Raw genomic sequence first — 14,840 nt, forward strand, 5'->3', positions numbered from 1 at the left:
TAATAGGAATGGATGCTGTATTTTGTCAAAAACTTTTTCAGCATCTCTTGATATGATCATATGGTTTCTGATAGTAACCTAACAGTTTTCCTAATATTGAACCAACCCTCCATTCCTGGAATAAATCCTAGTTGATCATAATGTATTATCCTAGTGATAACTTGTTGTAATTGTTTTGCTAAGATTTTATTTAAGATTTTTGCATCTATATTCATCAGGGAAATAGGTCTATTAATTTTCTTTCTCTGTTTTAATTCTTCCTGGTTTAGGTAACAGTACCATATTGGTTTCATAGAAAGAGTTAGGCAGAGTTCCATCTTTCCCTATTTTTCCAAAGAGTTTATATAGAATTGGAACCAATTGTTCTTGAAATGTTTGGTAGAATTCCCTTGTGATCTATCCGGCCCTGGAGATTTTTTTTTAGGGAGTTCAATGATGGCTTGTTGAATTTCTTTTTCTGAGATAGGGTTGTTTAGGTATTTAATCTCTTCTTCTTCATTTAACCTGGGCAACTTATATTTTTGTAAATATTCATACATTTCACTTAGATTATCAAATTTATTGGCATAGAGTTGGGCAAAATAATTTCGAATTATTACTTTAATTTCCTCCTCATTGGTGGTGAGTTCATCCTTTTCATTTATAATACTAGCAATTTGGTTTTCTTCATTCTTTTTTTTAATCAAATTGACCAGAGGTTTATCAATTTCATTAGTTTTTTCATAATACCAACTTTTGGTTTTATTTATTAATTCAATAGTTTTTTTGCTTTTGCTTTTATTAATTTCTCCTTTAATTTTTAAAATTTCTAATTTGGTATTTTATTGGGGATTTTTGATTTGTTCTTTCTCTAATTTTTTTAGTTGCATGTTTAGTTCATTGATTTCCTCTTTCTCCAATTTATTCATATAAGCATTTAGAGCTATAATATATCCCATGAGAGTTGCTTTGAATGAATCCCATAGGTTTTGATATGTTGTTTCATTATTATCATTATCTAGGATAAAATGGCTAATTCTTTCTATAATTTGTTTTTTGGTCCACTCATTTTTTAAAATGAGGTTATTCAGTTTCCAATTTGCTCTGGGTCTATATCTCCTTGGCCCAGTATTGCATATGACTTTTATTGCATTGTGATCTGAGAAAGATGTATTCACTATTTCTGCCTTTCTGCAGTTGATCATTAGGTTTTTATGTCCTAGTACATGGTCAATTTTTGTATAAGTTCCATGTACTGCAGAGAAAAAAGGTATATTCCTTTCTATCCCCATTCAGTTTCCTCCATAAGTCTACCATATCTAATTTTTCTAACAATCTATTTACCTCTCCAATTTCTTTCTTGTTTGTTTTATTATTTGATTTATCTAGATTGATAGTGGGAGGTTGAGGTCTCCCACTACTAGAGTTTTGCTGTCTATGTCTTCCTGTAATTCTTTCAGCTTCTCCTCTAAGAATTTGGGTGCTGTCCCACTGGGTGCATATATATTCAATATTGAAATGACTTTATTGTCTATGGTAACTTTTAGGAGGATAAAATTTCCTTCCTTATCTCTTTTAACGCTATCTATTTTTGCTGCTGCTTTGTCTGAGATAAGGACTGCTACCCCTGCTTTTTTTACTTCAGCTGAAGCAAAATATATTTTGCTCCAACCTTTTACCTTTACTCTTATGTATCTCTCTGCTTCAAATGAGTTTCTTGGAAGCAGCATATTGTAGGATTCTGGTTTTTAATCCACTCTGCTATTTGCTTACATTTTAAAGAAGAGTTCATCCCATTCACATTCAAGGTTATGATTACCAATTCTTTATTGCCCTCCATGCTATCTTCCCTCCATTTGTATTTTCCCCCTTCTCCCCCCTTTATCCATATTCCCCAGTATTTTGTTTTTGAATACCACCCCCTTCAGTATGTTTGCCCTCCTATATCACACCCTCCCCTTTCTTTCCCCTTTCCCTTTTTCCCTTTTCCCTTCCCTTCCTTTTATTTCCTCTTATTTCCCCCACTCCCCTTCCCCTTCTCCGTCCCCCCCTCCTCTTTTCCCCTTTTAATACTTGAAAGGTTAGATGTTTTATAAGTTAACTGAGTACGTGTGGGTTGACTTTAAGCCAAGTCTGATGAAAAGAAAATTCAGGTGTTTCTCCTCTGCTCCCTTCTTCCCCCCTATTACCATAGGTTTTTTGTACCTCTTAGTGTAATGAGATGTCCCATTCAATCCCCTCCCTCCTCCCATCTCTTTCCTGTCCCCCTTTTTAGGGAGGTAGTGTATTTTTTTAGATCATTCTTTCTATGTCATAGAAAATTCTGAGTGTCTGTCCCTTCTAGTTCAGTATATTCTATTGAATAGAGTCAAAATTCCTGAGAGTTATTAGAGTCTTTCTCCCAAGTGGGGTTAAAGCCAGTGACATCCCATTAGATAGCAGTCTCATGGATAGGTCATGGATGTCCATCATTTCTGGCTAGGTATATTCTCACTGTTAGAGTTACATTTCTCAGGATTTATGAGAGTCTCTTCCTCCTCCCCCACCCCATGCTGGGATATAGCCAGTTTCAACTTACTGGATTGCATTTTTTTCCTTTTACCCCCCCCCCCCTTTTTCTTTACCTTTTCATGTGTCCCTTGAACCTCCTATTTATGTCCAAATTTTCCATTTAGCTCTGGTCTTTTCATCAGAAATTTTTGGAATTCTTCCATTGCCATCTTTTTCCCTGGAAGAGAAGGCTCAGCTTTGCAGGAAAGTAGATTCTTGGCTGCATTCCAAGCTCCCATGCTCTTCATAATATGTCATTCCAGGCCCTTCAATCCCTTAAAGTTGATGAAGCCAGGTCCTGCATGATCCTTACTGTGGCTCCTTGATATTTAAATTGTTTCTTTCTGGCTGCTTGCAGGATTTTCTCTTTTATCTGATAGTTCTGGAGTTTGGCCACAACATTTCTTGGTGTTTTCATTTTAGGATCTTTTTCTGGTGGGGATCAACGTACTCTTTCAATAACTACTTTGCCCTCTGATTCCATGATATCAGGGCAGTTTTCCATCACTAGATCCTGTAATATTAAGTCCAGGCTTTTTTTTTTTTCTCTCTTCAATGTTTTCAGGAAGTCCTATAATTTTCAGGTTGCCCCTCCTCGATCTATTCTTGAGGTCAGTGGTTTTGTTGATGAGGTATTTTACATTTGCTTCTATTTTTTCTAATTTTTGATTTTGTTTAACTGACTCTTGCTGTCTCATGGAGTCATTAGTTTCTGTAGACTCCGTTCTTTTTTGGGGGGAGGAGTTTTCTTCACTAGCCTTTTGCAACTCCTTTTCCAATTGGTCAATTCTGCTTTTGAAAGAGCTTTCCATTTGACCAATTGAGGTTTTGAGAGAATTAATTTCTTTTTGCATTTGCTCATTTGAGGATCTGAGAGATTTATTCTCCTTTTGTGTTTGTCCAATTGTACTTTCTAAAGTTTTGTTTTCTTGTTGCAAGGTATTAATTGTCTCTCCAAAATTTTTAAGCTCCTTCCTTATTTCTTCAAGGAAGTCTTTCTGTGCTGGAGACCAGATTGTATTCTCCTCAGAAGTTCCAGGTCTCTCTGAGTTGGGATCTTTCCCTTCCAGGAATTTTTCTATGGATCCACCTTTCCGCTGACCCTTCTTCATTATGCTAAGACCTTGAGTTGGGGGGGGTGGGGCTGGTTCACCTGGACTTGGGATCACCAAAGGCTTTACTGAGTTCAGTTTCCCTGGCTGGCCAGTAGGAGGTGCTTGTTGCTTTCTCTGGAGTGTCTGTGACCTTGGTTGAGAGGCCTTCTCCCTTTGCTTGAGGGAAGGAATTGGAGCTATTGATTTCTTTTGCCTTCAATCAGTGGTGGGCTTTACCCTGGCCTGAGGTCATTCCTCAGCTGGGCTGGTTCTTTTGCTCACATACCTGGACCTGAGGCAGAAGTAGTTTGCAATTGTTTGTTTTGGAGGAGGTGCAATGGAGGCGCGTGCTCAGAGTTTCTCAGACCCCAGGAGCCCAGAGACAGCTTCCCCAGCTCTCCTGCACCAGACCTCTCCCTGCAGCCCCTTCCCCAAGCTCCATGGGGACAGCACCAACACTAGCGCCTCTGCTTCCCCATGGACCCAAGCCCCCCTCGTCCAGCCCCACCACTGATCCAGCAGGTCTGGCTCTCAGGCCCTCAGACTCCTGGTTCCAATTCAGCTGTTAATCTGGCTGATCCTGGGCTGATCCTCTCTCGGAGCCCAGACTCACCCACTGCCGGTACTCAGCCAAGGCTGCTGCAGGAGACAAATCCTGAGGTAAATGTTCCTCTCCTGGCTTTTCTTTCTGGGTTTCCTGGTTTGGATTTCTCTCAAGAGGTTTGTTTCATGTGATAGATGGGGAAGAGATCAGGAGACTTTAGAACTGTGCCTGTCTTCTCTCCACCATCTTGGCCGGAAGTCAAGAAAAGGTTACATTGAGTTTCATATACATTAAGAAGTCAGAGGAGCACACAATATATTTGGAAAGAATTCCACCAAAAATGGTTAAAATAAAAAATAATTAAGTGCTTAAAAAGATAATCTTCAGTTACCTCAAAAATCTATTTGGATGAAATTTACATTTTTCAACAACACTGAATAAGTAAGACACTGATATACTTTTTTCTTTACTTTTCTTCAAAATCATACTTGTTAAAGTCAATGTACTAGAAATTCCAAAGCTTTTGGTTTGTAAAATTTTTCACATCAAACTTACCATTTTCAAAGTCACTGAGAGTAAAGAGAACATTAAATTTCTCCCTATCAAGCAGCTCAACTTCATTCCACAAAAAAAGGATTCAAACTAAATTATATTTGTCAGTCATAGATATTATTAATTTGGAAATTGGACTTCTAATGAGTGTTTTGTGTTTTCTTTTCCCCTTGGGCAAATAGTTCTTTATTGGGTCCTTTGGTCTGAGTATATTCAGAGAAAATGCTTGGATGACCATTTCTCAAGATAAAAGTCACACTTAAGAGCTGGAGAGAATCTTATTGATATTTAGTCCAATCTCTTCACTTTGCAGTTGAGTGAATCAGAGATTGAGATGACTTGCTTAGATCTACAGCAGATCTAAGAATGTAAGTCAGGTTTCATGACTAGGAGTCCAGTATGTTTCTTTCCCTCACATCAACTTGCTCCTAAGCCAATGCCATTTTAGATTTGTTCTTCAGGAAAACCAACCCAGGCTTCCCAATTGTCTTCTTTGACATTAAACAAACACACAAGCAAACAAACAAAAAAACCCCAAAACCTTCCTCCCATTACAATTTTTTTAAAACAGTAAATTTCTTCAATTTACATAACTTACCTCATTACTTTGAGGTTGTGAAAACACAATCGGTTGGCCTGAATCCGATGTTTCTCTAATATTAAGATGTAATGGAATGTCACCTAGGAGAAGGGAAACCCCCCATCACATATTAATAAATACACTAAAAAGGTTCATACATTCATTTCTCTATTTGAGTTTCCTAAAAGAAATAAATTCTGAAGTACTTGATTCAAATCATCTTAGGTTCAGACTATCCTCTGAATTGCTTAATCTCTGAAAGAAGCATTTAAAAGGAAAACTGGAGAACAAAGTATACCATTTGAGGGTAGGTATAATAATTGTGCGTGTATAAATGAAAGCTATTTGGCAGCCAATCATAACAAAATCAAGTCCGTTCTTTCTTTCTTTCTTTCTTTCTTTCTTTCTTTCTTTCTTTCTTTCTTTCTTTCTTTCTTTCTCTCTCTCTCTCTCTCTCTCTCTCTCTCTCTTTCTCTCTCTCTTTCTTTCTTTCTTTCTTTCTTTCTTTCTTTCTTTCTTTCTTTCTTTCTTTCTTTCTTTCTTGTTGGAGATCTTCCAAGTCATTTGTATGTCACTTCTGCTTATAAGACAAAGGCATATTGCTAAGTAAAAAATGAAAATTTCTTAAAGGTAGCAGCAAAAGGTTAAGAAAAAATAGAATAAAATTCTCTAATTGCTACTTGCAGAGGGTCAATGGACTCTCAAAAAACGAAGAGGAAGTGTATTCTCTATTGTCAACTGGGACTGTCTATGCATTGTCCATCAAATATTTAGGTGCCTACAAAGGACAGTCAGATGGTATAGAGGAACAGGTCTAAAGTCAGGAGGAACTGAGTTGAAACTCAACCTCAGACTCATTAGCTATAGAACCTAGATAACTCACTTGACCCCTATTTGCCTCAGTTCCTCATCTATAAAGTGAGGAGAAGAAAGGAAATGGAAAACCACTCCAATAACTTGGCAAAGAAGAACCCAAAGCATGGAGTTGGACACGACCAAACAATATCAATAATAAAGTACTTTATATGCACCAGGCCCTTTGCTAAACACTACAGGTAGAAAGAAAGGCAAAAGACAACATTGGCTCTCAAAGAGCTCACAACATGTAAACAGCTATGCACAGACAAATATATCCAGAATAAACTGGAGACAGAAAACACTAACTAGCATTTCTAGTATTGAAATAAAGTCTGTTTCTGGTCTGATGCCACCATGTATTATATGTATGTAACTTTGGGCTTAAGCCCTTTGGGTATCAGTTTTCTCTTCTATGAAATGAGGAAGTTGGAACTTATGATCTCCAAGGTCTCTTTTAACTCAGTCATTTTGTAATCTTAGTGTAGCCCTCTTACTACTGAAAAATGAAATGTAAAAACAAACAAACCAAAAAAGCTCTAACATTTTCTTATTCTCTCTTATTCTAACAAACAACAAAGAACTCATATAAGTAAGGTCAAAAAGCTGAGAGTATAGTATAGTAAATAGGGACATGAACAGAAATCAATGTTGACTGGCTAGGACCCTTGGACACCTTAAATAATTCTGAATTTTATGAAAAGGTTATTGAATCTATCCAATAAATTCCACTAAACCATCAACAAATATTAAGCATCTACTGTGTGCTTAGTATTGTAATATATAGTTTAGGTTATTAGATTTTAAGCCAGCGAAATTTATGTTATGTGACACTGTGCCTAGGCAATCAAATCCTTTTGGTTTGTAAAAGTTTGCCAGAATGCTTGCCTTATAACCCTTCCCCCAATAATCCTAGCAAAATTATTGAAGCACCATACATAGAATTCAACTGAAGTCACCCAAAACTTAAGTTCAAATGTCTTTTACAAACAATTTATGCTTGTAAACATCCTGAAAGGAAGCACTGGCTCAAGCAGTAAGTAAAAATAATACATGCAAACTTGGGAACACTAACTTGAAGGAGATGATTTTTTTCCCAGCCTGGAAACACTAACTCTGATGGTAGGAATTATACAATCACATACTTCCATTTACCAATTTCAAAGTCACTGAGAGTAAAGAGAACATTCACTTTCTCCCTATCAAGTACACAATCCTGTGATTTCATTCAACTACATAATACTAATGATCTCTCTGCATTTGACAGATTTTAGGGCCCTGTTTCATTTAAATACACAATAATTCCATCTATTCTAAAATACAACCCATCAGTTGAAAATGAAAAAGATTGTGAATGAAAAAGAAATCTTGCTATCAAAATTGTTTAGCTTATGTATTAGGTTGTGGGTTCCAATTATTGTCAAAATGTTTTCCTTAATTAATGATTTTCAAAAACTTAGTGTAGGAAGATGTCAAAAAGGGAAACTGAATTCCAGTTAATAGGACTGTGAGACAATTCACTATATCCTCACAACTTTGTCACCTTTCTTTTTTAGCAAATTGCAGGAATAAATAGGAAGAAATTGGACACTTTAATTCCTAGAGAATGTCTGGGGGAAAAAAAAAACCACAATATGTGAATGTTACAGACTATTACTTTGATGTATTACAGAATATTAATTCCTGAGCTATCTTTGAGTTTGCTTTTGTATATTTTCCTTATGTTTCATTTATACTTATTCCTTTTTTGATTTTTATACTTCTCCTTTTCATTTATATTTTTTCTTTTTTATCACTGTCACCACCATTCATTTTCTCCAACACAAATCTTTCCCCCCAAATTTAAAGCCTTTCCTAGCAACAAAAATCCATAGTCAAAGCAAAACAGATTCAGTGATTAATCATGTCTGAAAAATGTTTGCTTTATTCTGAATCTCTAGTCTCTTCTGCAAAAGAGATAATTAATTCCCCATTCTTCTTCTGGTGTCCTAAGTGGTCAGTGCAGTGAATGGAGTTCTTGTCTTTTAAAATAGTTTTGATTTCTAAAATTCAATGTTTTGCATTGTTGGAGTCATTATATAAATTGTTTTCCTGTTCTCATTTGATTGTGCAGTAATTCATACAAGTTTTTGGGTATTTTAAATATGTTCACATATATATATATATATATATATATATATGTATATATACACACAGTAATATTCCATTATATTCACAGGTTATAATTTTTTTATTTTATTTTTCATAATTGTTCAACCATTTCCCTCTTGATGGGTAGTCAATTTGCTTCTAGTTCTTTGCTACAACAGAACTGTTGCTATAAGTATCTTTGGGCATTAGATTCTTTCCTCTTTTCTTTGGTCTCTTGCGGGATAGGTATAAGCCTAGAATTACTACTATTACTTCAAAGAATATGCAGCTTAATGAATTTTTAAATATAGTTCCGAATTGCTTTCTAGAATGGTTAGAGCAATTCATAATTACATCAACAGTAAGGGTATCTTTTCTCCAACAGCTATCTAACAATTATCATTATCTTTTTTGTCCTTTCCATCAATCTGATAGGTGAAACTTCAGAGTTGCTTTAATTTCTATTCTATTATTAGCAATTTAGAGCAATTTTTCATATTATTGTTGATAGATTGTATTTCTTCTATTAAAAACTTCCTGTTTCTATCATCTGACATTTATTGAGGAATGGTGCTTTTATGAATATATATAATATAAATGAATATACATATATTTATATCAATTTCCCATATATTTTAGATATTAGTCCTTTATTAGAGAAATATGCTACAAATATTTTCCTAGTTAGCTATTTGCCTTTTAATTCTAACTATAATGATTTTGTATGAGCAAAAAATTTTCAATTTCATAATCAAAATATTTTTATTACCATCTCTTATATCTAAATTAAGAACTCTCTCATCTATAGTTATGAAAACCATCTCTTTCCCTCTTCTTCTAATTTATTTATGATATGATTTTTATATTTAGTTATATATTCACTTGGAAGTTATGGTATGTAATATGAAATATAGGTCAAAATCTAATTTTTGCCAGAATCTTTTCCAATTTTCCTAGCTTTTTTGTCTATAGAGTCTTCATATTAGTGGTTAATGTCCTTATGTCTACTGAATACTCTAATACTAAATTCAATTGCTTTTGGATTTTATTTACCTATTCTTTGTCACTGATTAATTTTTACATTTTAAAAATCTGAAACAAATAATTTTGATGATTTCTGATTAATAATAAGTTTTGGGACTATTGTATGGCCAAGTCTCTTTTATACAGCTAATTAATTTTTCATGATATTCCTGATATTCTTGCTCTTTTGTTTTTCCAGATGAATTTTATTATTACTTTGTCTAGTCCTCTAAAATACTCCTTTGAGTAATTGGATTGGCATTATATTGAATTTATACTATAATTTGGGTAATATTGTCATTTTTATTATATTTATAGGCAATGATGAGCAATTAATTCCTCTCTATTTGTTCATTTATTTCTGTAAATACTGCTTTATAATTTATTCATTATTCTTGTGTGTATTAATTCCTCTATAATTATTTAAATGCTCCTTTGTTTTTGTAAAGAATGTTTTATAATTGTATTCATAATTCTTGTGTGTGCATCTTGATAGGTAAAAATCCCACATATTTTATAAGTTATATTTTGAATGAAATTTCTTTTTCTATTTCTTTTTGCTGTGTTTTGTTGATAATACAAAAAAGACTAATGATTTTTTGGGGTTTATTCTGTTTCCAATTCTACTGTAATTGTCAATTTCTCCTAATAATTTTAGTTGATTCTCTAGAGTTAAATAAATCATCATATCAATGATAAAACTATAGATGCATTTATTTCTGAATATATGTTTATTCTATTAATTATTTATCATTAATACTGCTATCATTTCAAAAATTACATCAAATAATAATGATGACAGTAGACCTTGCTTCATCCCTGGTCTTTTTTTCCCCTTCTTTTGAATATTTTTAAAATTTATTTTTATTAAAGATATTATTTGAGTTTTACAATTCCCCCCCATCTTACTCCCCCCCCCCCCCATGGAAAGCACTCTGTCAGTGTTTACTTTGTTTCCATGTTGTACCTTGATCCAAATTGGGTGTGATGAGAGAGAAATCATATCCTTAAAGAACATCCCTGGTCTTTTTGAAAAATGTTGCTCCATTATAAATAGGGATAGTAGGGATAGATCTTATATTGTGTATCATACTAATGAAAGGTTCATCTATTCTGATACTTTCTAGTGTTTTTAATATGAAAGGATATTATATTTTCCCAAAAACTTTTTTTCTGTAACTATTAAAATAACCATGTATGTTTAAGTTTAACATATTGAACCAGTCCTATATTTATACTAATAGTTGACAGTAGAAATAAGAGTTCATTTCTTTAATATACTTCTATTTTACTATTTTATTTTGCTAATATTTTATTTAGTATTTTCCCAATACTATTCTTTAGATTGGCCTAAAGCTTCTTTCTCTCAATTATCTCTCCCTAAACATCTGGATCATATTGTGTCATCAAAGAAGATTGGTAGAATGCTATATTTTCTTGTATTTGAAAATAACATATAAGATTGAAGCTAATTTCTTTAAATGGTTGTTAGAATTCACTTGTAAAATGATCTGGTCCAATTTTTCCCCCTTGGGGAGGTCATTTTTCGATTCTTCAATTTCTTTTTTCTGAGACTGGATTATCTAAATTCTCTTTGTCTTGTTATGACAATCTGAGTATTTCAAGTTTTTAAACAATTTCATTCACAAATTCATTTATCAGAATTTTGAAATATGTATTTAGGAATAATAGTTTCTAATATTTTCATCTATTTCCCCTTCATCTAGTGTGAATTTTCCTTTTACAGCTTTTATTTTGTTCCTCTATTTCATCAAACTATCAAATAGTATATCTGTTTCATTAATTTCTTTAAAAAAAGTTTTGATTAGAGATAATGCAAGATCTTGATTTTAAATAGATATATCATTTACCATGTTTCAGAAAAGTGCATTTATTTCTATGCTATTTAATGTCATTTTTTAACATAAATGGGCACTGCATTTTGTTAAAAGCATTTTTACCTACCTATAAAATCGTAACTCTTTTTATGGCTTTTGTTAGTAAGATGGTCTATTATGTTTATTATTTTTTAATATAGAACCTTCTCAGCATTTTTAGCATAAATTAACCTGGTACAAGTTATTTTTTAATTTTGCTGTAGTCTTTTCTCTAATATTTGATATAGTTTTTTTTTTAAAAATCAATATCCATACTTCTTCTTCAAAGCTTACATTAATATTTTTGGTCCTATTTCATTGGTATGAAGAACCCCCAGTGAGGAAAAAACAACTAGATGGCATAGCAGGTAAGAGAGGTGGGCATGGGGTCAGAATTTCCTGAGTTCAAATCTGGCCTCAGACTCTCACTTTAGCAGTGCCACTTACCCATGTTTGCCTCTGTTAAATGAGCTAGAGAAGGAAATGGCAAACCCCTACAGTATCTTTGCCCCATAAAAACAAATAGGGCCATGTAGAATCAGACACAAATGAAAAAAACAACAGTGAGAAAATTCTTCTACCTATGTAAATTGGTAATCATACTTAAAAATATCCCTAATTGATTATAAGTTAAGTAATTTGTTCATAGTAACAGTATATATTAGAGCATAAACTTGAACCCAGGTCTTACTTTCTCTGGGTACAGTTTGTTTGGTTTCTTAATTTACCCTGCCTTTCTATATCTTTGAATATATACTAATAACAGTTCTAAAATCAGAGTGGGTAGAAAAAAATCTACTGAAAAATTAAAATTCCAGTTCTAAAGGTTTAGGAGAGCTATGTTTTAGTCTACTTTTCAAATTTAAAAAAAATTATTTTATTAACTTGGTCCAATCTTTAAATGAATTGGATATAACTTCCAACTATAGCAAATAGGATTTGAAATGGCTTTATTATCTCTGCAGGAGCAGATTTACAAAAGAAATTAGCTGAACCTCTTTTGCTATCCATTGTCAGAAAGAACAGAGTAGAATTATTATATAAAAATAAAATTTTTGTATCTGGTAGACATTCTTCAATATTTAAATGGACAAAAGGAAATAATCCCATCAAACAGGTCTATTCATCTAGTTACTTGAAAATGAATTTTACAACTAACTCATTAGAGTGGACTCAGCTGGATACTCAATATCAGACACACTAGATCCATCCTGAACTTATTTCACAGGTGAGTTGGTCAAGTGTTCTTAGAAGTTTTCAGGTACAAAGTACCTCTAATTTAATGAAATCCCCACCCTTCACTCAGGGGCCAAATTTAACAGTGCCAACCAACTACTTTCTTTTATTCTCTACAAGGAAAAGTAATCTTCCCCTCCTTATAGTACTTTGACTATAATCATTTTTTTCATATCACATTATGCTTTGTATTATAGTTATTTGTGTCTTATCTTCCTTATATGAAAAATGTAAGCTCCTTGAGGGCAGGGGACAATGTTTTATTTAAGTTTTGTACTTCTACATTCTAGCACTGTACTTTGTTCACAATAACAACCTAATGAATGTTTGTTTTTTGCCCAAGCAAAGAAAACACTAGTCCTTCTCATGAGTAATCCTGGGGAAAGGAAATTTTAGGAACCTTAAAGTTTCACAATTCAGCCTCAGTTTAGACTTCATATCTTGTCCTAAAATATATTGGTTCCTTTTTTACTAAAAAGCAAAGAAAATCAATATACCAGGCAGAGAATTCAAAAAAGGAGGAGAGAGATTGAAGAGAGGTTTCAGAAGAATCCACCGAACTTTATAACTAAATGAACTTGTGGTGAGTCAAAAGGGGTGAGAGATGACCCTATGGCTTAGAACTAAAGAGGACAAGAGGAGTGGTGGTACTATTAACAGAAATTGAAAAGTCAAGAATTGTTGGTTTAGAGGGAAGCTAGACAATTTCAGTTTTCGAGTTGATTTTTGTGCTGCTAGCAGGAGATTTTGATCAATGTTTCAAATATCACTTAAATATTTAATTGCCGGATGGCAAAATGCATTATTAAGTAGCCCACTGATTTAATTAAATGCTAGCTGTATAGTGAATTCCTCATTCATTCCCATAGTTAAATAGTCTCTGAACTGCCTTAAGACTCAGTTGGGAATTGTAACGCAGGAAAAACTGAAAGACCTTTTCCTAAGGAAAATCATTAGAAGTCTATTACATTTTTTTTGAGAATTACTATACTAAAATATCAAAATGCTTAGATTTTTAATGGCAATCTGTAGAATCATGAAAACATTATAGAGAGATAAAATCTCTTTATTTACAGAATCAACAATAACATTCCAGTAGAATACAGGAAAATAAGACGTCTCCCACTCCCCTACTTAGGGAGAAGAGTTTAAAATGAAGTCCCTAGTTTTCTCATCTATAAAACAGGGATAGAAGCACCTACTAAAAATGAAATAAAGTGTATAAAGTTATTTGCAAATCTTACAATACTGGCCATCATCATCATCAACAACAAGTGAAAGGAGAAGAGTAAAGTGTAAGACATGTGTTGACTTCAATAATCTCTAGGACATCATGAGGAAGCTTATCTAGAACCTAAAAAAAAAATCACTGTAGAAGCGTTACAGTAAAAGAAACCATTTTTTAAAAATTTCCCTTTTATATGGACTAGCTTTATCACATGTCTGACTTGGATTATTCTTCATTCATTATTATCATTATCTCTGTGCAATTTGGGACCCTGCAGTCTCATTTTCTTCACGGCCATTTTCATCTTGATGCAGCTGCTATTCTACTGTCCAAGCTGGACCCCCATAGACCACATGAGAGAGAAGCTCAGCCACCCATCTCCCCAAATGCCTCCTTGCTAATGCCCTACTTCACCAACTGTCCAATTCTTTCTCTGAGGACTTTCATCAAATCTATATTACTCTTGCCTCTGGGAAGGACTACCCTACTGTTGTCATCACTAAGCTGGTGATATCCTAGACCTCCATGCTCTCAACTGGTCACCATTGTTCTAAATGTCATTAAAGGTAGGGGCTGTTTCACTTTTATACTTAATAAATGTTTTTGTCTTCATTTGTTTCACAGTTGAAGTCACTGAGATTTAGCAATGCCTTGATGGTCACAAGAATATTAGTTAACAAGTAGAAGAGTTAGACCATAAAATCAAGTTTCTTTAGCTAAATCTAGTGCTCTTTCCACTATATTGTATTATCTCAAAGTCCTGGAGGGAGATTTTAGTGGATTAAGATTAATTAAATTATAAACTTGAGGTTTCACAATTCAACAAATACTTATTAAATGCCAATTATGTGCAAGGTACTATGTTAAATGGAGGTGGAGGGAATGTGCTTGAAAGAAATGTAAGAAGAAATATAAAATAAAAAAACTGCCTCTGCCTTCGAGGTATAGTGAACTGGGAAAATACATCAAGTAAACCTATTAGATAAATGCTAATTTCAATCAATCAGCAAATATTTATTCAACATCTACTATATACCAGACATTTGCGAGGCACTGGGCATATAAATATGAAGAATGAAACAATCCCTAATCTCAAAACTTGCATTCTAACAGGGAAGAGAACATGTAAATAGATTAGGATATTTAGAGTAAATATAAAAAACAATTACACATAAACACAAAAGAATAAAAC

The 14,840-nt window shown here is 33.5% G+C and overlaps 1 protein-coding gene across 2 annotated transcripts in view; it reads right to left on the reverse strand.

The window, feature by feature from the left end:
• Positions 1-14,840, reverse strand: part of NUBPL (NUBP iron-sulfur cluster assembly factor, mitochondrial) — a 363,985-nt gene that overhangs the window by 13,116 nt on the left and 336,029 nt on the right. For both annotated transcript variants that reach the window (XM_074235356.1, XM_074235355.1), the window contains one exon: positions 5,318-5,400. In XM_074235356.1, the coding sequence (XP_074091457.1) occupies positions 5,318-5,400 (83 nt within the window). The remainder of the gene's footprint in view (positions 1-5,317; positions 5,401-14,840) is intronic.

Source organism: Macrotis lagotis, chromosome 4 (genome assembly GCF_037893015.1).
Source record: "Macrotis lagotis isolate mMagLag1 chromosome 4, bilby.v1.9.chrom.fasta, whole genome shotgun sequence".
Classification (NCBI taxonomy): Eukaryota; Metazoa; Chordata; class Mammalia; order Peramelemorphia; family Peramelidae; genus Macrotis; species Macrotis lagotis.